General features: G+C 43.7%; 6 protein-coding genes across 9 annotated transcripts in view; 5 read left to right on the top strand and 1 right to left on the bottom strand.

The window, feature by feature from the left end:
• LOC119617269 (oocyte zinc finger protein XlCOF7.1-like) overlaps nucleotides 1-1,549 on the top strand; it is a 2,349-nt gene extending 800 nt beyond the window's left edge. Inside the window, exon 2 of the mRNA XM_037976894.1 lies at nucleotides 771-1,549. Coding sequence (XP_037832822.1) covers nucleotides 771-1,549 — 779 coding nt within the window. The remainder of the gene's footprint in view (nucleotides 1-770) is intronic.
• Nucleotides 1,529-2,836, top strand: LOC108228314 (zinc finger protein OZF-like). The gene has a single exon (XM_025003195.2). It carries the CDS (start codon nucleotides 1,558-1,560, stop codon nucleotides 2,728-2,730), a length of 1,173 nt encoding a protein of 390 aa, XP_024858963.2. The 5' UTR covers nucleotides 1,529-1,557; the 3' UTR covers nucleotides 2,731-2,836.
• A 1,374-nt stretch (nucleotides 2,837-4,210) lies between these two features.
• Nucleotides 4,211-10,697, top strand: LOC108228315 (zinc finger protein 135). Its single transcript, XM_017403860.3, has 4 exons — nucleotides 4,211-4,415; nucleotides 5,108-6,428; nucleotides 8,463-8,617; nucleotides 9,310-10,697. The coding sequence occupies exons 1-4, from the start codon at nucleotides 4,223-4,225 to the stop codon at nucleotides 10,428-10,430; spliced, it is 2,790 nt and encodes a 929-aa protein (XP_017259349.3). The 5' UTR covers nucleotides 4,211-4,222; the 3' UTR covers nucleotides 10,431-10,697.
• A 1,186-nt stretch (nucleotides 10,698-11,883) lies between these two features.
• On the bottom strand, nucleotides 11,884-14,177 carry LOC108228313 (zinc finger protein OZF-like). The gene is made up of 2 exons (XM_017403858.3): nucleotides 13,970-14,177; nucleotides 11,884-13,276 (listed from the first exon to the last, which is right to left on the bottom strand). The coding sequence occupies exons 1-2, from the start codon at nucleotides 14,160-14,162 to the stop codon at nucleotides 12,012-12,014; spliced, it is 1,458 nt and encodes a 485-aa protein (XP_017259347.2). The 5' UTR covers nucleotides 14,163-14,177; the 3' UTR covers nucleotides 11,884-12,011.
• Nucleotides 14,080-17,978, top strand: LOC108228311. Of its 4 annotated transcripts, none has more exons than XM_025003200.2 (3): nucleotides 14,080-14,212; nucleotides 15,408-15,956; nucleotides 16,225-17,978. In XM_025003200.2, the coding sequence occupies exons 2-3, from the start codon at nucleotides 15,420-15,422 to the stop codon at nucleotides 16,630-16,632; spliced, it is 945 nt and encodes a 314-aa protein (XP_024858968.1). In that variant the 5' UTR covers nucleotides 14,080-14,212; nucleotides 15,408-15,419; the 3' UTR covers nucleotides 16,633-17,978. The 4 variants fall into 4 exon arrangements, with proteins under 4 accessions (XP_024858968.1, XP_024858966.1, XP_024858967.1 ...); XM_025003198.2 differs by lacking the exon at nucleotides 14,080-14,212 and adding an exon at nucleotides 14,579-14,689; XM_025003199.1 differs by lacking the exon at nucleotides 14,080-14,212 and adding an exon at nucleotides 14,696-14,843.
• A 141-nt stretch (nucleotides 17,979-18,119) lies between these two features.
• LOC108228312 (insulin-like growth factor II) lies at nucleotides 18,120-22,078 on the top strand. The gene is made up of 4 exons (XM_017403857.3): nucleotides 18,120-18,800; nucleotides 19,039-19,183; nucleotides 21,268-21,458; nucleotides 21,533-22,078. The coding sequence occupies exons 1-4, from the start codon at nucleotides 18,744-18,746 to the stop codon at nucleotides 21,737-21,739; spliced, it is 600 nt and encodes a 199-aa protein (XP_017259346.1). The 5' UTR covers nucleotides 18,120-18,743; the 3' UTR covers nucleotides 21,740-22,078.
• The last annotated feature ends 6 nt before the right edge of the window (nucleotides 22,079-22,084 follow it).

Raw genomic sequence — 22,084 nt, 5'->3', positions numbered from 1 at the left:
TTTAAAATACTTAAGTAAAGTACAGATACATGAAAAACGTACTTAAGTACAGTAACAAAGTACTTGTACTTCGTTACATCCCACCACTGATTTTAAGACGCTAAAAACACAAATTACAGCCAGTTATTTTAAAGGCTGACAACTCTTACCCTAAAATCACCTTTTTCATGAAATCACTTTATTCATCTGGTTTTAACTGCTAACCACAGCTAATGATTAGCCTAGTCAACCTTATTAGCTGAGAGTCATCACCAAATCATACTCTGAGTGCTAACACATCACACAACATCTTTGGTTAAAACTTTGTTATTATTCCTGGATATAATCCTGTCTGATTTAACAGAAGCCACAGGATGGATTTTAACAGTAACCTGTCATCTGATGCGCTGCAGTGTTCTTCCTGGTTTTTAGACAAAAATACTGATTCAGTCATGGCATCATGGAGATCCTGGAGATGTTTGAGAGGATCTGATGGTTGTGTTCATTTTATCCTGACACCATGCTTCTGTCATGTTTTTAGAGCCAGAGACATTGACCTCAGTTTTATTAGAATTAAGCAGAAGAATGACTAACTCAGTTTTACAGATATTGGTGTAAAACCTGAGTAATTTCCAATACATACTCTTACAGATTTTGCAAATTGCTATTTTGAAGAACTCCATTTCTCAACATAAGATGATCTTAGATTAAAACCCTTAAACACAAGTGATGTCTGTGTGAATTTAAAGCTCCAGTTCTCCATAATGTTTGTGCTCCACTGTTCCCTGCAGATGTTCAGCACACAGTGAAGATTAAAGAAGAACCTCCTGAAGACCAGAGTCCTGGTGTGGACCAGCAGGACCCACAGCCCCTCCACATAAAGGAGGAAGAGGAGGAACTCTGGACCAGTCTGGAGAGAGAGCAGCTCAACGTGATCGTGGTGTTTCCTCTGAAGAGTGAGGATGAGGAGGAGAAGCCTCTGTTTGAGCTTCATCAGCACCAAATGGACGACAGAGAAGGTCCAAGCAGCAGCTCAGCTGACCAGATGAAAGCAGAAGCTGATGGAGAGGACTGTGGAGGAGCAGATCTAAATCCTCATGGAGACACTTCCAGCTCTTCAGAGACTGAAGTCAGCGAGGATGATGAAGAGGATGAGGATGTTAACCATCCTGACTCTCATCTGAAACCCTTATCAGACTCTGGGTCAACAACTGAAGACAGCGACGAGGACTGGAAGGAGAGCAGGGCTCCTGAGTCAGGTGGAAACTCTGACAACAAGTCTCTGAGCTGCTCTGAGTGCGGGAAACAGTTTGTCCACAACCGGTCTCTTCAGAGACACGTGAAGCGTCACTCAGCAGGAAGGTCTTCGAGCTGTTTGGGTCAAAAGAAATGTGTTGGAGTGAAGACAGATGTGGAGCCACACAGGAAAGTCCCGACAGGAACAAAATCATTTAGCTGTGATGAATGTGAGAAAAGATTCAACAGCAATACAAAACTAATCGTACATATGAGAATCCACACAGGAGAGAAACCGTTTACTTGTGACNGTTTAGGCAAAAGACGATCCTAAACACACACATGAGAATCCACACAGGAGAGAAACCCTTCGCTTGCAATGTTTGTGAACAAAGGTTCATACAAATGACACATTTAAACAGACACATGAAAATCCACACGGGACAGAAAGAGTTTGTTTGTCAGCTTTGTGGACAGAAGTTTATAGAAAAGTCACGTTTAAACAATCACATGAGAATTCACACAGAACAGAAACCATTTGATTGTGAGCTTTGTGGACAAAGGTTTAGAGAGAAAGCAAATTTAAATTCACACATGAGAATCCACACAGGAGAGAAACCGTTTGCTTGTAATGTTTGTGAACAAAGGTTTAGGCACAAAACCTCTTTAAACAAACACATGAGAGTCCACACAGGACAGAAACCATTTGTTTGTGAGTTTTGTGGACAAAGATATTCAGATTTAACTAAACACATGAGAATCCACACGGGGGAGAAACCGTATAAATGTGATGTTTGTGGACGAAGGTGTAGGGAGAAAACCTCTTTAAACTCACACATGAGAATCCACACAGGACAGAAGCCTTTTGTTTGTGATGTTTGTGGGCAAATGTTTAGGCACAAATTATCTCTAAACTCACACAGTTTAAAGCACACAGGACAGAGTCCGTTTGAATGTGATACCTGTGGACAAACGTTTAACCACAAAACATCTTTAACCAAACACAGAAGAATCCACACAGGACAGAAACCGTTTGAATGTGAGGTCTGTGGACGAAGCTTTAGGGAGAAAACATCTTTAAACTTACACATGATAATGCACACAGAACAGAAGCCTTTTGAATGTGATGTATGTGGACAAAAGTTTAAGCAAAAACGATATTTAAACAAACACGTGAGAGTCCACACAGGACAGAAACCGTTTGAATGTGACGTTTGTGGTCGAAAGTTTGGAGAGAAATCAAAATTAAATTTGCATGTGAGAGTCCACACGGGACAGAAACCATTTACCTGTGATGTCTGTGGACAAAGTTTCAGCCAGAAGCCGAATCTTAACAAACACTTAAGAACCCACACAGGAGAGAAACCCTTTGAATGCGAGGATTGTGGCCGAGAATTCAGCACTAAATACAGTTTAAACAAACACATGGAAATCCACACGAGGAAGGGGAAACGTTCAGCTGTGAAAACCGAGATCAGTCCTGAAAAAGAGGCAGCACAGTTCCCACAGAAGTGAAACTGAACAGCTGCCGAATCTTTCAGTTGTGTAGATGTTAGTTTGGAATAACCACAGTGATCTAATTTTACAATATATGTGTCTAAAGTTCTGCTTTTTTACTCTTCTCAGCTCGTTCTTTCTGTAGCTTTATCTGCGTAACACATTTCAGCAACTCAAAGTGCTTTAAATAAACAGTTAAAGACATTAACACGTGCAATTGAGTATAAATCATTAAGGTTAACAAAGGTTACAGATGCTCAAAGAAAATGAACATTTTCTAACATTAGAGAACAAAAGCAAGTTCTGAATAGGAGCAAGAATAAAATATATAAAATACTAGAGTAGCAGCTAAAGAGCAACATAAAATAATGTTCTGCTTTAATCAATGGCAGCAGCCAACAGGACGGTCTTCAGCCTCGTTTTAAAGGAGCTCACAGTCGAAGTCGTCCTTCAGGTCTCTGGGAGTTTGTTCCAGATGTTTGGTTCTGACCTGGGGACAGGGAGCAGGTTTGATCCTGTCTTGATGGGATCCACTGTCCTGATGGGTCCTCTGTCCTGATGGGATCCACTGTCCTGATGGGGCCACTGTCCTGATGGGGCCACTGTCCTGATGGGATCCACTGTCCCGATGGAATCCACTGTCCTGATGGGATCCACTGTCCCGATGGGATCCACTGTCCCGATGGGGTCCACTGTCCCGATGGGGTCCACTGTCCTGATGGGGTCTTTGTGAGGACTTTGCAGCAGCGTTCTGGATCAGCTGCAGTTTCCTGATGGAGGTTTCAGGAAGATCAGTAAACGCTCCGTTACAGTAAAGTTGGCTAAAGATAAATGCTAGGATGAGTTTTTCTGAGTCCTGCTGAGACAGCAGTCCTTTAACTCTGTCTGTGTTCTTCAGGTGGTCGAAGGCTGTCTGTTCAGACTCCGGTTGGGGTCCATGATTCCACCAAGGTTTCAGGTTTTATCAGAACTTTTTAGCATCACAGACTGCAGCTGTGTGCTAACTTTTAGTCTCTCCTCTTTCACTCCAAAAACAACTACTTTACTCTAAATAAGCATCAATTCTGTCAAGAAGAAGAGTCAAACCTGAGCCAGAAATCTGCAGGAAGCTTGTTGATGGTGACAAAGACCAAGAGACACCTGCTGAGGGACGTTTAATCAGATATCAGAGGGGGTGTATGGATATAATTCACCCTGTGTGGATCACATAAAATTCACAATAAATTTAAACTTGTTTTTAAAAATCATTAAAGTTGTTCGTTTATTAATCATTCCACCCTGAAAAAAGAACGGTTCAAATCAGTCAGTTAATCTGCCCTTCAGACTCATGATGCTTGGATGGAAACGTTTGATTATAACTCTACATAAACAGATCATTTAAATATATTTTTAATCATAAATAAACTTAAAATTAAATTAAATATGTTACATGTGTTATAAATATAACTTCTTGATTGTGGGGCTTATAGCTCCACCTCCCAACTGCGCAGACGCGTTCTCCAAATCCAACATGGCGGCGCCCGTGAGCCGGATTTTTTGGGCTCGAAGAGGCGGAGGCGCTCCGTCCGTGTTTTTTATGTCGATGTGTGAAGCTCCGCGAGCCTCCAGCTCCCTGCGGTCAGCTTCTGATGGAGAAATGAGCGACAGAAACACAAAAATCAAGGAGGCTGTTTTCAACCCGAGCGACCAACTGAACACATCAGGTTTGTAGTTTTCACTTCTTCCTGTCAGCTGTGATGGAGTTAAAGGCTTTAGATGGAGAATGGCTTCAGTTTATTAACAAGAACCTGTGTGACTGTGGTCTGTTTGTAGCTTAGCATGCTAACCGGGGTTTGTTTGTAGCTTAGCATGCTAACCGGTTAATGCTAGCTGCCTTTTAATAAACCATTTAACGTTTTTTTCTGTCTTTGTAACATATAAAACTAAAACCAACACTACAACCACAATTATTTGTTAACATCAGAGCTGCCATCTCTGCCCCAAACTGTCACTTTTTCATTTAACTCATCTGGTTTTGACAGCTGATCACTACAGCTAACTGTTAGCCTAATCGAGCTTAGCAGGGACCAAACTAGCTTTAACTTAGTTAAACCTACAGATATGGAGCTCAAACTTGGTGTGGTCGTAGCTGAGAGTCATCCCCAACACATACTCTGAGCACTAACAAGTTAGACCAGATTTCTGTTTAAATCTTTAACATTAACTCTTGGAGTCTGTCTCATCTGACTGTTAGCTGAATAACTTTTGGAGTCACTTCCTTTTTAAATGTTGTGGAGACAGAAAGCAGATGTTGTTCTGACAGTGGAGCAGTGAACTCAGCAGCAACACAAGTGATGTCTGTGTGAATTTAAAGCTCCAGTTCTCCATAATGTTTGTGCTCCACTGTTCCCTGCAGATGTTCAGCACACAGTGAAGATTAAAGAAGAACCTCCTGAAGACCAGAGTCCTGGTGTGGACCAGCAGGACCCACAGCCCCTCCACATAAAGGAGGAAGAGGAGGAACTCTGGACCAGTCTGGAGAGAGAGCAGCTCAACGTGATCGTGGTGTTTCCTCTGAAGAGTGAGGATGAGGAGGAGAAGCCTCTGTTTGAGCTTCATCAGCACCAAATGGACGACAGAGAAGGTCCAAGCAGCAGCTCAGCTGACCAGATGAAAGCAGAAGCTGATGGAGAGGACTGTGGAGGAGCAGATCTAAATCCTCATGGAGACACTTCCAGCTCTTCAGAGACTGAAGTCAGCGAGGATGATGAAGAGGATGAGGATGTTAACCATCCTGACTCTCATCTGAAACCCTTATCAGACTCTGGGTCAACAACTGAAGACAGCGACGAGGACTGGAAGGAGAGCAGGGCTCCTGAGTCAGGTGGAAACTCTGACAACAAGTCTCTGAGCTGCTCTGAGTGCGGGAAACAGTTTGTCCACAACCGGTCTCTTCAGAGACACGTGAAGCGTCACTCAGCAGGAAGGTCTTCGAGCTGTTTGGGTCAAAAGAAATGTGTTGGAGTGAAGACAGATGTGGAGCCACACAGGAAAGTCCCGACAGGAACAAAATCATTTAGCTGTGATGAATGTGAGAAAAGATTCAACAGCAATACAAAACTAATCGTACATATGAGAATCCACACAGGAGAGAAACCGTTTACTTGTGACGTTTGTGGACGAGGGTTTAGCCAAAAGGCGGGTCTAAACAGACACATGATCGTCCACACAGGACAGAAAACATTTATTTGTCAGGAATGTGGACAACTTTTTAAACACAAGTCGAGTTTAAACAAACACCTGAGGAGCCACATGGGACAGAAGGACTACCAGTGTGATGTTTGCGGACGAAAATTTATTGCTAAAGATTATTTAAACTCTCACATGAGAATCCACACAGTTCAGAAGCCGTTTGAATGTGAGGTTTGTGGACAACGTTTTCGGCAGAAGACTATTTTAATCGCACACATGAGAATCCACACAGGAGCGAAGCCGTTTGCTTGTGACGTTTGTGGTCGACGGTTTAGGCAGAGAAATGTTTTAAATGCGCACACGAGGATCCACACTGGACAAAAACCGTTTGAATGTGTGGTTTGTGGGCGAGGGTTTCGCCAAAGGACGAGTTTAAACAAACACAGGAGACTCCACAGGAGTGGGGACGACAGCCCAGATGGACATCCTGTCCCCAGCCTTAACGAAAACACCGGGAGGTCACACCGTCCACAAATCAGTTTGTTGTGAAGATGTGGGAAGAGGTTTCTGTCCACACAGGACAGAAACAGTTTGTCTGGTCTGTGGACGAAGGTTTAGACAAAAAGTCAAATTTAAACTCGTGAGAATTCACCCGTGATGGGAAGCAGTCAGCTGTGAATACTGAGACAAGAGGAAGCTTCTGACACGGACTGCACAAAAACAGAATCAGATCATTTATGGATTAACTCAAAAAGGTCAAAGGAAAGGTTTACAGACGGTGGTGAGGGCGGCCATGTTGGACGGTTTGGAGACAGAGCTGAAGATGTTGAGGTTCTCCTTGGGAGGGACGAGGACGGACAGGATTAGGAACGAGGACATCAGAGGTCCAGCACAGGTTGAAGGACTGAGAGATAAAGACTGAGATGGTTTGGACATGTGCAGAGGAGAGACAGAAGGATGTAAGGGACAAAGAGGACAGATATGGATGCAGTTAGAGAGGACATGGAGGACAGAGTTAGATGGAGGAGGACTCGCTGAAAAGGAAACAGCTGACAGAAGAAGATTAACTCAGAACGGTTTCTGGTTTCCTCCCACAGCACAAAAACATACATGTTAGATTATTTGGGAACTAAACTGTCCTGAGGTGAGTCTGGATGGTTGCTTCTCGTTTGTCCCTGTGACGGACGGGAGACCTGTCCACGTGTCCCCCGCCTCTCGCACAGCGTCTGCTGGAGAGAGACATCAGGAGAAACAGGTAAAGGAATGAATGGATGATTTTAAATTCCTTTAAATCGAGGCTGAAAACTCACCTGTTCAGAGCTGCCTTTGATTAGTCGTCTGCAAACAAACTCAGGTAAAAGCTGCTCTGAACAAAGTATCTTCTTACATCTCCTTATGATTATCTGCTCGATGGTTTTTATGATTTTATGTGATGATTCTAATGTTCTGATGATCTACTGTGTGATGTTTTTATGATGTAAAGCACTTTGAATACTTTGCTGCTAAAATGTGTTATAATAAAAATAAATTTTTACTTACTAATGAAATTAGTCGTGTTAAAGGTACTTTATATATTCTTCAAAAAAAAGCAATTTACTGCATTTTCAAGAGAACAATTACTAAAACGCCTCCACTTGTTTTCTTTTTGTGTATTTGTCGAATAGTTTGTGTAGTTTTGCAGTGTAACACATTTTTTACCCGTTGAATAAAGTTTGATCTTTGTGTTACTTAAAGAGATCTTCAGTTGTGTTCGAAGACGTTTAAAGAAAAAGTCTTGTACGTAGAAACCAAAGATTAAATTCTTCCAATTTAGGAGATTATTTCTGCAGTTTTGTGTCGTAGTTGTGATGCAGGAGTTGATAGTTTTAACATACATTTCAAAGTTTTTGTAAAAAAAAAAAACAGTAAAAAGTCTATTTTGTTCAAAGAACTTGCATCTGTTGGGGAACACTCAGATTCTAACCAGTGAATTAACGATAAAAGCCTTTTCTTCAGTTTTTATTATCCTTTCTAATCATTTTCTTCTCATTTTTGTAGAGAAAAGCTGTTTGTTAATGAGTTTAACACAGAACTGTTCCAACAGCGCCCCCTGCTGTCAGGTTTATACAACAACCACACACCGGCTCAATGCAGACATTTGTTAATTTCAGGCGGTTTTAACTGCCTGAAATTATTTCATATTATACTGTAAACATTAAAAACAGATTTCCAAACTGAAGAACCAGTTATGATATTTAAAACAGAGGCCTTAAGTATTTTTCAGTACTTTTTTATTTTCTGTGATTTACATTGTAAAATAGATGTAGGTGTCCTGTCCGGACTGCACTCACATCAGGTGAGAGGTAAAAACTTTTATTAAATTCATAAATTCATTAGCAGCATGGATTACTGAGTCATATTTTAAAATAACTTAAAATGAGCTAATCAGAAAACTCGCCATGTTTAATAATAAAGAAATACATTATTATTATTATTATTTAAATTACGGCTATATTAATTTCCTAGTGCTGGACTTGCGCAGATGCGTTCTCAAAATCCAACATGGCGGCGCCCGTGAGCCGGATGTTTTGGGCTCGAAGAGGCGGAGGCGCTCCGTCCGTGTTTTTTATGTCGATGTGTGAAGCTCCGCGAGCCTCCAGCTCCCTGCGGTCAGCTTCTGATGGAGAAATGAGCGACAGAAACACAAAAATCAAGGAGGCTGTTTTCAACCCGAGCGACCAACTGAACACATCAGGTTTGTAGTTTTCACTTCTTCCTGTCAGCTGTGATGGAGTTAAAGGCTTTAGATGGAGAATGGCTTCAGTTTATTAACAAGAACCTGTGTGACTGTGGTCTGTTTGTAGCTTAGCATGCTAACCGGGGTTTGTTTGTAGCTTAGCATGCTAACCGGTTAATGCTAGCTGCCTTTTAATAAACCATTTAACGTTTTTTTCTGTCTTTGTAACATATAAAACTAAAACCAACACTACAACCACAATTATTTGTTAACATCAGAGCTGCCATCTCTGCCCCAAACTGTCACTTTTTCATTTAACTCATCTGGTTTTGACAGCTGATCACTACAGCTAACTGTTAGCCTAATCGAGCTTAGCAGGGACCAAACTAGCTTTAACTTAGTTAAACCTACAGATATGGAGCTCAAACTTGGTGTGGTCGTAGCTGAGAGTCATCCCCAACACATACTCTGAGCACTAACAAGTTAGACCAGATTTCTGTTTAAATCTTTAACATTAACTCTTGGAGTCTGTCTCATCTGACTGTTAGCTGAATAACTTTTGGAGTCACTTCCTTTTTAAATGTTGTGGAGACAGAAAGCAGATGTTGTTCTGACAGTGGAGCAGTGAACTCAGCAGCAACACAAGTGATGTCTGTGTGAATTTAAAGCTCCAGTTCTCCATAATGTTTGTGCTCCACTGTTCCCTGCAGATGTTCAGCACACAGTGAAGATTAAAGAAGAACCTCCTGAAGACCAGAGTCCTGGTGTGGACCAGCAGGACCCACAGCCCCTCCACATAAAGGAGGAAGAGGAGGAACTCTGGACCAGTCTGGAGAGAGAGCAGCTCAACGTGATCGTGGTGTTTCCTCTGAAGAGTGAGGATGAGGAGGAGAAGCCTCTGTTTGAGCTTCATCAGCACCAAATGGACGACAGAGAAGGTCCAAGCAGCAGCTCAGCTGACCAGATGAAAGCAGAAGCTGATGGAGAGGACTGTGGAGGAGCAGATCTAAATCCTCATGGAGACACTTCCAGCTCTTCAGAGACTGAAGTCAGCGAGGATGATGAAGAGGATGAGGATGTTAACCATCCTGACTCTCATCTGAAACCCTTATCAGACTCTGGGTCAACAACTGAAGACAGCGACGAGGACTGGAAGGAGAGCAGGGCTCCTGAGTCAGGTGGAAACTCTGACAACAGACTGTTTAGCTGTGAAGAATGTGGTAAAAGTTTTAACAGTAAAACTAAACTAATGAGACACATAAGAGTTCACACAGGAGAGAGACCGTTTGAGTGTGACGTTTGTGGCCGAAGGTTCAACCAAAAGTCAAATTTAACCACTCACATGAGAGTCCACACAGGAGAGAAACCCTTCGACTGTTTTGTTTGTGAACGAAGGTTTAACAAGAAAGCAACTTTAGACCGACACATGAGTGTTCACACAGGGGAGAAACCGTTTGTTTGTGAAGTTTGTGGTCAAACATTCAGCCAAAAGCCACATTTAAACACACACATGAGGGTCCACACGGGACAGAGAGAGTTTGAATGTGAGCTTTGTGGACAAAGATTTAACTACAAAATAACTTTAAACTCACACATGAGAATCCACAGTGGGCAGAAACCGTTTGTTTGTGATGTTTGTGGACGAAGGTTTACAGAAAAGACAACTTTAAATAACCACAGGAGAGTCCACACAGGAGAGAAACCGTTTGAATGTGAGATATGTGGACAGAGGTTTAGCAAAAAAACAAATTTAAACAAACACATGAGAGTTCACATGGCGGGAAAAAATCAGTCTGAAGTGAAATGGCACGGTTCCAGAGTTTGTTGGTAAAAATGTTTGTGTCCGAGTTAACTGAGAATAACCAGAGTGTTTATTTATTTATTTATGTGTATTTAGTTCTTTCCTTGGACAAATTTTCTTAAAATCACTTTTTAAATAGAAAAAGTTTTATTTGTTATGGAGTTAGTTTCATATTAAAAGCTACAAGAAGAACCATTCTTGGATCAGAAGTTTATTTGTTTAAATATAGATAACAACCCTAACACTGAAGAAGTTGGGTCGTTGTGTAAAATGTAAATAAAAATAATTCAAAGATTTGCAAATCTCAAACCCTTATTTTGTTCACAATAAAGCATGGTAACATAATGAATGTATGAAACACGTCTGTCAGAAGTTGTTCCAGGAGCAACAACAGCTGTAAAAGTCTGAAACATCTGGAGGAGCTTTTAGGAACTAATGAGGTTAATTCAGAGGACTGGAGATAAAAAGAGCATTTAGAGGCTGAAGATGGGCAGAGGTTCACCAGGCTGAAGCTCCATCATCTCCAGATCTGATCTCTGAGGTCAAAGGTCAAGGCTGGATGTTGGTGATCAGATTCTGGTTCTTTTCTGGATAAAAACAAACATTTTATGAGTATGTCATTCCATTTAAAAAGAAAACTCTTCAAGTAAATGAGCTGGGCGGACCTAAATATAACATTTCAGTTATTTTGTTTTGTCATCAGCATTTAAGGGTTAAAAAGTTTAAAGAGTTTTTATGGTACTGTTAACTCTCTCAGGATCAAATTAAGTTTTAGTAACAGTAAAATCAGATGTTGTTGCAACATCTGCCTTGAGAGAGTTAAACATTTACAAAATATAAGAAATATATCCAAGGTTTGTTTATTGAAGCTCTAATTATAAAAACTTTCCCGTTGGAGTTGTTTTTATTAACAAACTAATTTTATTAAATCACAGAAACACATGTTCTGAGTTTTTTTTGTATTAGCAGTTTGAGATTTGATGGCAGCGACTCGTTTATAAAAAGTTGGTACCAGGACAAGAACAGGCTGAAGAAGTCAGAGGTTTGAATAAAGCAAACAGCTGCAGGAGCTTTTTACAGCTGAAGAGGTGAAGCTGTGCATCAAACTGACTGAAGTTCTGCAGTAAATGAAGGTTTTAGTGGCGTTAAAGAAGCTGATCCGTCATCATTCATACGTCCGTCGAGCTTTGGGTTGGAGGTCGGATTAGAGGTGCGAGGTGTGACCTGTCCAGGTTAGCCCCGCCCCTCGTACAACGACTCCTGAGAGGCTCCAGCGACCTGGATTCAAAAAATAACATTTAGGGGGTCCTAAGACAGTTTCTATGTGAACACAAGGCTAAAACTTTGAAACTAACTTTTACATAGTCACTAAAAATAAGGCTCCTGTGTACGAAGCATCAGTCTGTAACCACAGCTGTACGAACCGACCTCCAGCTCCCTGAACAGCTTTAAAAACCAACTGAAAGGCACTCAGACACTCCTGATCGTTTCACTCAGGTTTATTGAAAATAGAGTAAATTTCCATAGAAAGAGCTGAGCACAGAAGGGCAGAATGTACACACATAAATATAAATAAAAACCATTAAAGGTTATTCCAAACTCACAGTTCTTTCAGTATTCACAGCTAAACGTTTCCCCTCTCGTGTGAATTCTCGTGTGCGTGTTTAAATTTGTTTTTTTGTTAAACCCTCGTCCACAAACATCACAAACAAACGGTTTCTGTCCCGTGTGGACTCTCAGGTGGGAGTTTAAATTGGATTTATGGCTAAATCTTTGTCCACAAACCTGACATTCAAAGAGTTTCTCTCCTGTGTGGATCCTCATGTGTGTGTTTAAATTTTGTCTATTGCTGGTTTTCTTTCCACAAACTTGACATTCAAACTCCTTCTGTCCCGTGTGGATTTTTATGTGTCGATTTAAATTTGTCTTTTGATTAAACCTCTGTTCACAAAAAGCACAAGCAAACGGTCTCTCTCCCGTGTGAACTCTCAGGTGCCTGTTTAAATTCTTTTTGTTGCTGAATCGTTGTCCACAGACATCACATTCAAATTCTCTCTCCCCTGTGTGGACTCTCATGTGTGCGTTTAAATTTGTCTTTTGGCTAAACCTCTGTTCACAAAGCTCACAACCAAACGGTTTCTCTCCTGTGTGAACTCTCATATGCCGGATTAATTTAGCTTTACTGTTAAATGTTTTTGCACATTCATCACAGCTAAATGATTTTGTTCCTGTCGGGACTTTCCTGTGTGGCTCCACATCTGTCTTCACTCCAACACATTTCTTTTGACCCAAACAGCTCGAAGACCTTCCTGCTGAGTGACGCTTCACGTGTCTCTGAAGAGACCGGTTGTGGACAAACTGTTTCCCGCACTCAGAGCAGCTCAGAGACTTGTTGTCAGAGTTTCCACCTGACTCAGGAGCCCTGCTCTCCTTCCAGTCCTCGTCGCTGTCTTCAGTTGTTGACCCAGAGTCTGATAAGGGTTTCAGATGAGAGTCAGGATGGTTAACATCCTCATCCTCTTCATCATCCTCGCTGACTTCAGTCTCTGAAGAGCTGGAAGTGTCTCCATGAGGATTTAGATCTGCTCCTCCACAGTCCTCTCCATCAGCTTCTGCTTTCATCTGGTCAGCTGAGCTGCTGCTTGGACCTTCTCTGTCGTCCATTTGGTGCTGATGAAGCTCAAACAGAGGCTTCTCCTCCTCATCCTCACTCTTCAGAGGAAACACCACGATCACGTTGAGCTGCTCTCTCTCCAGACTGGTCCAGAGTTCCTCCTCTTCCTCCTTTATGTGGAGGGGCTGTGGGTCCTGCTGGTCCACACCAGGACTCTGGTCTTCAGGAGGTTCTTCTTTAATCTTCACTGTGTGCTGAACATCTGCAGGGAACAGTGGAGCACAAACATTATGGAGAACTGGAGCTTTAAATTCACACAGACATCACTTGTGTTGCTGCTGAGTTCACTGCTCCACTGTCAGAACAACATCTGCTTTCTGTCTCCACAACATTTAAAAAGGAAGTGACTCCAAAAGTTATTCAGCTAACAGTCAGATGAGACAGACTCCAAGAGTTAATGTTAAAGATTTAAACAGAAATCTGGTCTAACTTGTTAGTGCTCAGAGTATGTGTTGGGGATGACTCTCAGCTACGACCACACCAAGTTTGAGCTCCATATCTGTAGGTTTAACTAAGTTAAAGCTAGTTTGGTCCCTGCTAAGCTCGATTAGGCTAACAGTTAGCTGTAGTGATCAGCTGTCAAAACCAGATGAGTTAAATGAAAAAGTGACAGTTTGGGGCAGAGATGGCAGCTCTGATGTTAACAAATAATTGTGGTTGTAGTGTTGGTTTTAGTTTTATATGTTACAAAGACAGAAAAAAAACGTTAAATGGTTTATTAAAAGGCAGCTAGCATTAACCGGTTAGCATGCTAAGCTACAAACAAACCCCGGTTAGCATGCTAAGCTACAAACAGACCACAGTCACACAGGTTCTTGTTAATAAACTGAAGCCATTCTCCATCTAAAGCCTTTAACTCCATCACAGCTGACAGGAAGAAGTGAAAACTACAAACCTGATGTGTTCAGTTGGTCGCTCGGGTTGAAAACAGCCTCCTTGATTTTTGTGTTTCTGTCGCTCATTTCTCCATCAGAAGCTGACCGCAGGGAGCTGGAGGCTCGCGGAGCTTCACACATCGACATAAAAAACACGGACGGAGCGCCTCCGCCTCTTCGAGCCCAAAAAATCCGGCTCACGGGCGCCGCCATGTTGGATTTTGAGAACGCGTCTGCGCAGTTGGAGGATGGAGCTGTAAACTGTAAGACGTCAAACTACGAGAAAAATGAATAGAAACATATATTTAACGATTTTTCAATGCTCTTAATTTATCGTATCTATCTTTATATATTTAACTCATTCAATTTTATTTTATTATATCACTGAGTAATGCTCTATGGTTGCTGGTTCTTGTCCTCTGCCGAACATTTCGGTGTTTTGCTGAGAAACCGAAATAAATCATAACACTTCTCTTTGAGCGGGATAGAGTTTTCATAAAGTTATGTGACATATGTATGCACGTTTTGTTTTTATTAACTTTTTCCATATTTTATAGTTTGTTTTTCTGTCCCGTAGCCGTTAGCATAGCATAGCATAGCCGTTAGCATAAAAAAACGGAACCAGGCTTTTATTCTGAAAGGGGTAAGGAACCAGGAAGTGACGTTGTTTTGCTGCGGAAACGAAAATAAATTATCCTCGCGACTCTTTAATCGAGATAAGGTTCTTGTCAAGGTGTAAGGTTAGTGTAAACGTTTTGAGCTTAATTATTTTCGGAGTTGTTCGGTTATTTACGGTTTTCAGCCCGGAAGCTGTTAGCTAGATGCTAGTTTCGGTCTATAAGTTGTTGTTTTTTGCTGCTGAAAGTGTTAAAATCCACCTCAGACGGAAGACAGGTAACAAACCGACCAAGGTCACGTTAGTTACGTTTAATTTAATATAAAAAAATAATGTTTTAGGGTGTGTTGACAGTGACTAACAGGAACTGGCAGGGTGTGGTGGATTAATTCAGGTTAGTCAGGTATTCTTTGGTAATTAAAACAAAAACAAAGCAGAGAACATTATTTATTTTATAAGTCGCACTTAAAGTCGTCGTCATCAAGATTTTTGTTTGAGGTTTAATTTGGTTTAAGCAGATAAAACAGGACAGGACGTCTGAAAGTCACAGCTGATTTAAATAAATATTTGTTTTTTTCCTGATTACAACTGAGCAGGAAGACAGAATGTCCTCCCATCTGTCCTCATCGCTTCAGGCTGTTTCTGTCCTTCCTCCAGTCGAAAAACTCCCCGTATGAAACATTTAGTTTCATAGTTATTAGCAGTTTGTCATCGCATCAATTAACCTGTCTTCAGGTGAATCCCTGTTGCTAATTAACCTAATTGGCTGTAAAATGCTCCTGCAGCTGTTTCCCTTTTTGTTGCTGTAAATTTAAACTCGTACATCTTTTTGTTTCACGCAGGTGAATTCAAACATGGATGCCTGTAATGAACTGGATATCTACATCCCAAAGGAGGCTGAAGTCAAAATCGTCCCCCTGAAGAGTTTATCAGTCTCAGTGCTCGCAAAAATGGGCATCCCCCTCCCTGACAGGAAGTCCGCGGACTCCCCGGACGTCGTCTGGATTTCTCCCGCTGTCATGAAGAGGAAAGGTCGCGGCTCAGTCGCCCACAGGGACAGCTGTTCATCAGAAACTGCGTACCGTTTATTTTCAAAGTTACGGGTCAGGTCGAACCCCCTGCAGATGTCCTTTGTCTCCTCGAACCGCACAGCCTGGGAGCTGCTCAAAAATGTCTCCTCTAGAACCGGGCCGTCCAAAACCCAACCCGTGCGCCAGGAGTCGGCGCCGGTGGACGACCGGAGCGCCGTGGTCATCTACCAGGAGCGCATTTACCTGTGCATCAGGAGGTCCACGAGAAGCCAGGGTCGGCCGAGGACGCGTAAACTGAAGCCGTCGTCCCGGCGATTCGGTCCTTCAACATCTGAGCAGCCGTCCACGAGCTCCGAGCAGGTAACAGGACACACCTGTTCACTCCGCTTAAAGGTGACACTGCAGGTAACAGGACACACCTGTTCACTCCGCTTAAAGGTGACACTGCAGGTAACACAACACACCTGTTCACTCCGCTAAAGGTGAGACTGCAGAGTCTGCAGTCTCACCTTTAAGCTGAGTGAAACTTTAAAACTTTACATCCGTCCATTGAGGTGAAAACATGATGATGAGGAGGAGGAGAACTCTTCGTCAGTTGAACGGACTGAAACGCTCTCGTGTTTTTCAGGATCCTGGAAGCGACGGCAGACAGAAGTTGATTTCCGTCGCAGGGAAAGCGAAGGAGGCCGTTGTCCTGAAAAGAAAAGCCGTATCTCCGGCGGCGGCACATCGCTCGCCTCCGAGCGTTAAAGTCTCCCGACCAGAACCGCCGCCGCAGGAAGCAGCGACGGTCCGCGGCGAAGACGAGCCTCCCCAGAAGGACGGCGACTGGAACCCGGGTTGTGATTCTCAGCCAGACAGTCCGGAGCAGAGCATCGACCAGATCTGGGCGGGGACGGAGAGTCTGGGCGCCGCCGCCGCCGCCTCGTCGCTGAGGGAAGAGTTGGACTTTAAGGAGCTGGAGGACGAGGAGCGGATCGCTCAGCTGAAGGCCAAACTCCTGCAGGACGCCGCTCTCGACAACCTGCCCTTTTAATGCCAGCACTTCTTCCTGCAGCTCCTCTGAGAAACTGCAACCAGTCGGTGAGTTCCGGTTTACCTCGTAGGAATGAGCTGTTAGCCTGAGGATACGCTGCTTTTATGGACGCACAGATGCAGATAAAGTTGTTGGTTTAATCAGAAAACACACACCTGATGTGGGCGGAGCCAAAAAGCTCCAGTTCTGTCTCAGAAACTCCTCCGGAGAACCTCGGTTTTTTGTTTTCCTGTCAGTGATGGAGCCTCCGGACGGATGCTGCGAACCTGACTCGTATTTCCTCCTGCGTCCTGATTGGTTGGCTCCAGTCCCGTGAACCTGAGGAAAATAAATCTGTTTGGAGATAGTCTTGGATGGGTTGTTTTTGTTTCCGATCCGAGGATCAGCCGAGTCTCCATCTGACGCCTGAGTTGTTTTTTCTTTGAGTTTTCTTTGAACCACAGACTGCTGGGAACAGTTCCTCCTTCAGTCAGGCTGATCGATCGTCTCCGTTCAGGATGATACGATGTGAGTCTGACTCCGGGTAACGACCTCAGTTCTTCTTTATGTGGCTGGGATGATGCTAACAATGCTAACAGGTGACGGCCGCTCGTTCTCCGCCGTCAGAAACCGTTCCTCTCGGAGGAAACGCTCATTTTTTTTTCAGCTTCTGTTTAACCCAGAGAGTCCCGTGATGGAGGAGGAGAGGGGAGAGAGAAGGGAGTTATTTGTTTATATCTGGCCTGAGTAATAAATAAACTCGACTGTCAGTAAAAGTGATCGTTACGGAGCGTTTGGTGCCCGGCCGACAGGCAGAGAGGAAAAATACAAACTTCCAGACTTTTACTTGTGTCGATATCTGTAATCTTCTTCAGACTTCGCCTCCGTGTTCGGTGAGGCGAACAGAACCAGCAGAGGCTGTTTGTTCCCTTCAAACAGACCTACCGACTTTAATTCAAACATTATTGAACTGTTCAGACGAATTCAGATCATTTCTTTTAATATTTTTTATTTGTCACAAACTGGAGGTATGCAGATATTTATTTAACAGTTTCTTCCCTTTTCAGCAGAAATGAAGCGCCACTGTAACTGACTTCAGCTTAATTTGAGTTGTAATAATTTATTTGATCTGTGGAATGAGAACAATGAGTTAAAGTCTTTACATTTCCTGTTTGTTCAGCTAAAAGCTTAAATATTTAGTTCTTATTGGAGCAGCAGTAAAAACTTCAGATTCGACTTGTTTAAAGGAAAACTGGTCGTTTATCTAAATAGCTGCAACAAAATGATAGTTTTGTACACAAAGTGAGCTTGTAATAAACAACAAGTAGAATATGTTTTTCCCTAAATAATAAAAATAGTGAAAGTAATTGTTGTGAGCGTGAGAACTGTTTTTGCCTTTTTGGAAGAATTTTCTTTTTGCTGCTGTAGTTTCATATTTCCACCTGCAGGGGGCAGTGGTGACGTTTCTGTCCTGCAGCCCTGAGACCATCGCAGTCCTAGAACCGGTCCAGAACCGGTCCAGAACCGGTCCAGAAACTCGCGGTTCGGCAGCAGCTTTTACACAGCAAGGTTTCCTAGCAACAGCCGCCATCTTGAATCCAGAAGTTACTCGGCTGTGGACGTTTGTCCTCTGATTTCTTTTTGAGTTTTATTAAAATGAGGCCACACACACACACACACACACACGCTAGTGTTTGGAGCTATGAGGACATTATATTGACTTCCATCATTTCTGTAACCTAAACCTAACCATAACTAGTACCTAACTAACCATGAAGTCAGTTCACAGCTCAGCCCTAAACCTGACTCCTCACCCAGAAACACACACACACACACACACACACACAGATTTATTGGCCTTTCGGCTTTGATGGCGGGTGATAACAAACGAAACAAGCGTGCGAATTCCTCCCTGGAAGCTGGAAGTCAGATTATCGGAGTTCTCGGTCTCCTGAGGCCTAAAAACAGGATCGTTTTATTTTGTTTTTCCTGAAAGTGAACATTTAGTTGCAGCTTTTCTGACGCAGTTTCGGGCAGGAAGTGATGCAGGAGGGTGGGAGGCGCTGCGGACCTCCCCTCCTGCTTCTCCATATAAACCTGCAGGTCTCCTGAAGCCCGTGCACCCAAACAAGATGCCCCTCTCCTCCTCCTCTTCCTCATCACACCCTGCCAGGCCGCTCACGCTCAAGGTAAGAGTCCTCGTTACGTTCCGTCAGCTGATTCTCTGTTTAAAGGCTTTTTTCAGCTCGTTATTTCTGCAAAAAGATCAAATATAGATCTTAATCTTTACAGGAACATAAATAAAGATGCAGCAACTTTAACTCTTAAAGAAAAAAAATCACTTTCCTGAATCTGCAGCCTCGATGTTACAAATATTTACTTTATATGAAGCTCATATAAAGGATTGAAATCTTTATTTTCCTCCAGGCGGCGTGCGTTCGGATCTGCATGTTCTACTGCAGCATGTGTCTGGCGGGCTGGCCCGTCTCATCGGAGGCGGCCCGACGCCGCTGCGGGTCCGAGCTCCTCAGCGACCTCATCTTCGTCTGCGGGGACCGAGGGATCTACCTGGGTGAGTCTTCGAACCGTCACCGTCTTTAAAACGCCGGAGAGGGAGAAACGTCCCAAACACGAGAAACCGGAGCTGAAACTTTTATTTTCATCGAAATTAAATCATTAAATAACTGAGTTTCCCAGAAAACAATCAGGAAACAGGAAGAAATAAAATAATTTAGGTGTTTTCAGTATTTGCAGCTTTATTTTGCAGCCTGATGCTTCAGTCGTATTAAACATTAATATAAAGTCGGTGCTGCCGTCCTGCAGTCCTGAGGTTGCCGGTTCGAGTCCCGGTTGTCTCCGGAGTAAAACTTCCTTCCTGTGAGTTTGTTCCTGACGGCAACGTGGAAACAGAATTTATTTATTATAAATTTAGAAACAAAGACCAAACTGATCCGTGTTCAGCCTCACGTCTCACCTGGACCGGAGGACTTCCTGCCACTGGACTAGGACCAGGACTGGCGGGACCGGGATCGGTGGTGGAGCCATTTTCAGGTCCCTTCATGTCTGACGGGGTTCAGGTCGGGGCTCTGGCTGGTCCACGGTGGGACGGAGGTGTCCCTGAACCCCTCCCGTGTGTCTCTGTGAGCTTCGGGACATGTTGGACGTCTTTCCCTCGCCTCAGAGCAGCCTCCCCCACATCATGATGCTGCCGCCACCATGCTTCACTGCTCGCAATTCTTCTGACCTCCGGGTTCAGTTTTTTGCTCCCAGCAGGGATCAGGAAAAATTAGACGAATTTGAGTTAAACTTCAAAATATTTCAGTTCCTTTTTCTTTTTAATAAATGTGCTGAAATGTTCTCATCCTGTCGTCAATAATCTGTGAAATCAAAGAGAAACGTCTGGATTTTATTTATTATTTGGTTCTTAAAACCAGCAGAAACATTTTTGATTAAAGAAAAAAACTGAAACAGGACCTTTAGACACCTGCAGACGGCTGTTTTTAGGCTGTTTTTGTTAAATAATTCATTTTAAAATCCAATAATTAAAGTAAAATATCAGTTTTTATGCTTTTTTTGTTTGTTTTTTTAAATATCGGTAATAAGTGAAGATTTGTTGTGACGTTTTGTCTTCATAGAAATGATTTAAGGTTAAACTGGGGAACTCTGAGCTCGTTATTGGCTCCACAACAACAAAAAAACCCGCCGTGTTTATTTACGGAGCCACGAAAAGCGTTCACTGTCTCCGCCAACTTCACGATCACCCAGAAGCCCTTTCACCTGATTACCTTTGGCCCTGCTCTGACCAAGGCCGCTTCGCACATCTGCTATCGGAGCGATGGCGATCCTCCGAATCAGCAGCAGAACACGGTGCCTCGGAGCGAGATAGGCTTCTTGTTTAAACACTCGTTATCTGAGAGACGCTCGGTTCTCACTAATAACAAAGAAAAGGTGCAGCGAGGGGGCGGGGCTTAGATCAGCAACACGCCGGAGAAGTTATGGGACAAAACGTTTGTGTTTGAAATCGGCTGCAGTGAGTCTGACTGGAAACAAACGAAGCCAGAATGGATCAGGATCTCAGAGGTTCTGGATCAGGAGGTTCTGAGGTTCTGGAGGCACCAACGCCAGGGCGGGAAGACGACAGCAATGACCTCAGAGGAGCAGCTGCCCATCAACCTGGGAAGGGTCAAAGGTCATTTAGAGTCCATCAGTCTACAGACGGGAAGATTATTCACACACAGGCAGCTGCTGATCTTCACCCTGAAGGTCAGACTGTGCAATGAGCTCCATCTCAGCTTCTACAGGCCTCAGTCAGCAGGTCAAAGGTCAAAGGTTAAAGCCTCCTCTCTCTAAAAACAACAAGCACAAGACTTCTGGAGCAGAACCGGAACCAGAGGACAGATGTTTACCCAGAATGCACTGCAGCTGTCAGCACGGTGGTGGAGGGCTGATGGTTTGGGCTCCTCTGCAGACCAGAGGACAGATGTTTACCCAGAATGCACTGCAGCTGTCAGCACGGTGGTGGAGGGCTGATGGTTTGGGCTGATTCTGGAGTCAGATGAACACGATGTAAACTTCTTTTTAACCCTTTGCGTGAACGTTTAATTTGTGGGGAAGGTGAGAACGGTTCCTCTGATGCGTTTCTCTCTTCTCCTCCAGGTAAAGGGTCCTGGTCTGGTTACGGTCCTCGGCCCCGGGGGAAGGGGATCGTGGACCAGTGCTGCAAATCGTCTGGCTGCGAACTTCAGTATCTGGAGACGTACTGCGCCAAACCGAAAACCAAGGAGCTCGCTCCGACGTCAACAACAACAACAACAACGACGAGTCATACCGCCACAAAGCTGGGCTTGGTACGACCGACACGTCCCGTCTTCTCCTCACCTCCAGAACCGGTTCCTCACTCGTTTCTCCTCTTTGTTCGCAGTTCCAGGCCGTGTTTCAGAAGAGGCTCTTGGAGCACGTGGGGGCCCCCGACAGCCCGAAGAGAGACGCCTACAGGAGGGAAACGCAGCCGTCGTTTCCACGGAGAGGCAACGCTTCGTCGCCGCGCAGGAGGACGGACGCGCAGATCTCAACCAGCCGGCCCCCTCTGGCCTCTGAACAGTTATCATCTCTGCACCGAACCCTTTAAGACAGGGGGACCGGAGGGTCCAAAACCACCACAAACATCTCCAGAGACGATCCCGGTTTGACCCGGTTCCTTGTTCCCGCCTCTTCATGTCACCTTGGAAGCATCGGTTTGGGTTTCTGCTCCTTTTCTCATCAGCTGAGCTCTTTGGGTCCCAGGAGAGGATTTCAGTTCTGGACTTTTAATGATTTATTTAAACGTTTGGCTTTATTGTGGATTTTCTTTTAAAAAATGACACAAATCGGATCGAATCTGTCCGTCCACCGACTGGTTTCTGGTTAAATGTCCCTCAGCAGGTGTCTCCTGGACATCAGGGTCTCCATCATCCAGCTCCTGGCTGATGTTTGA

This window comes from Kryptolebias marmoratus, linkage group LG8 (assembly GCF_001649575.2).
Source record: "Kryptolebias marmoratus isolate JLee-2015 linkage group LG8, ASM164957v2, whole genome shotgun sequence".
In the NCBI taxonomy this organism is placed as follows: Eukaryota; Metazoa; Chordata; class Actinopteri; order Cyprinodontiformes; family Rivulidae; genus Kryptolebias; species Kryptolebias marmoratus.
The sequence above is the reverse complement of the archived record's forward strand: the minus strand, read 5'-3'. Positions and strand labels throughout refer to the sequence as shown.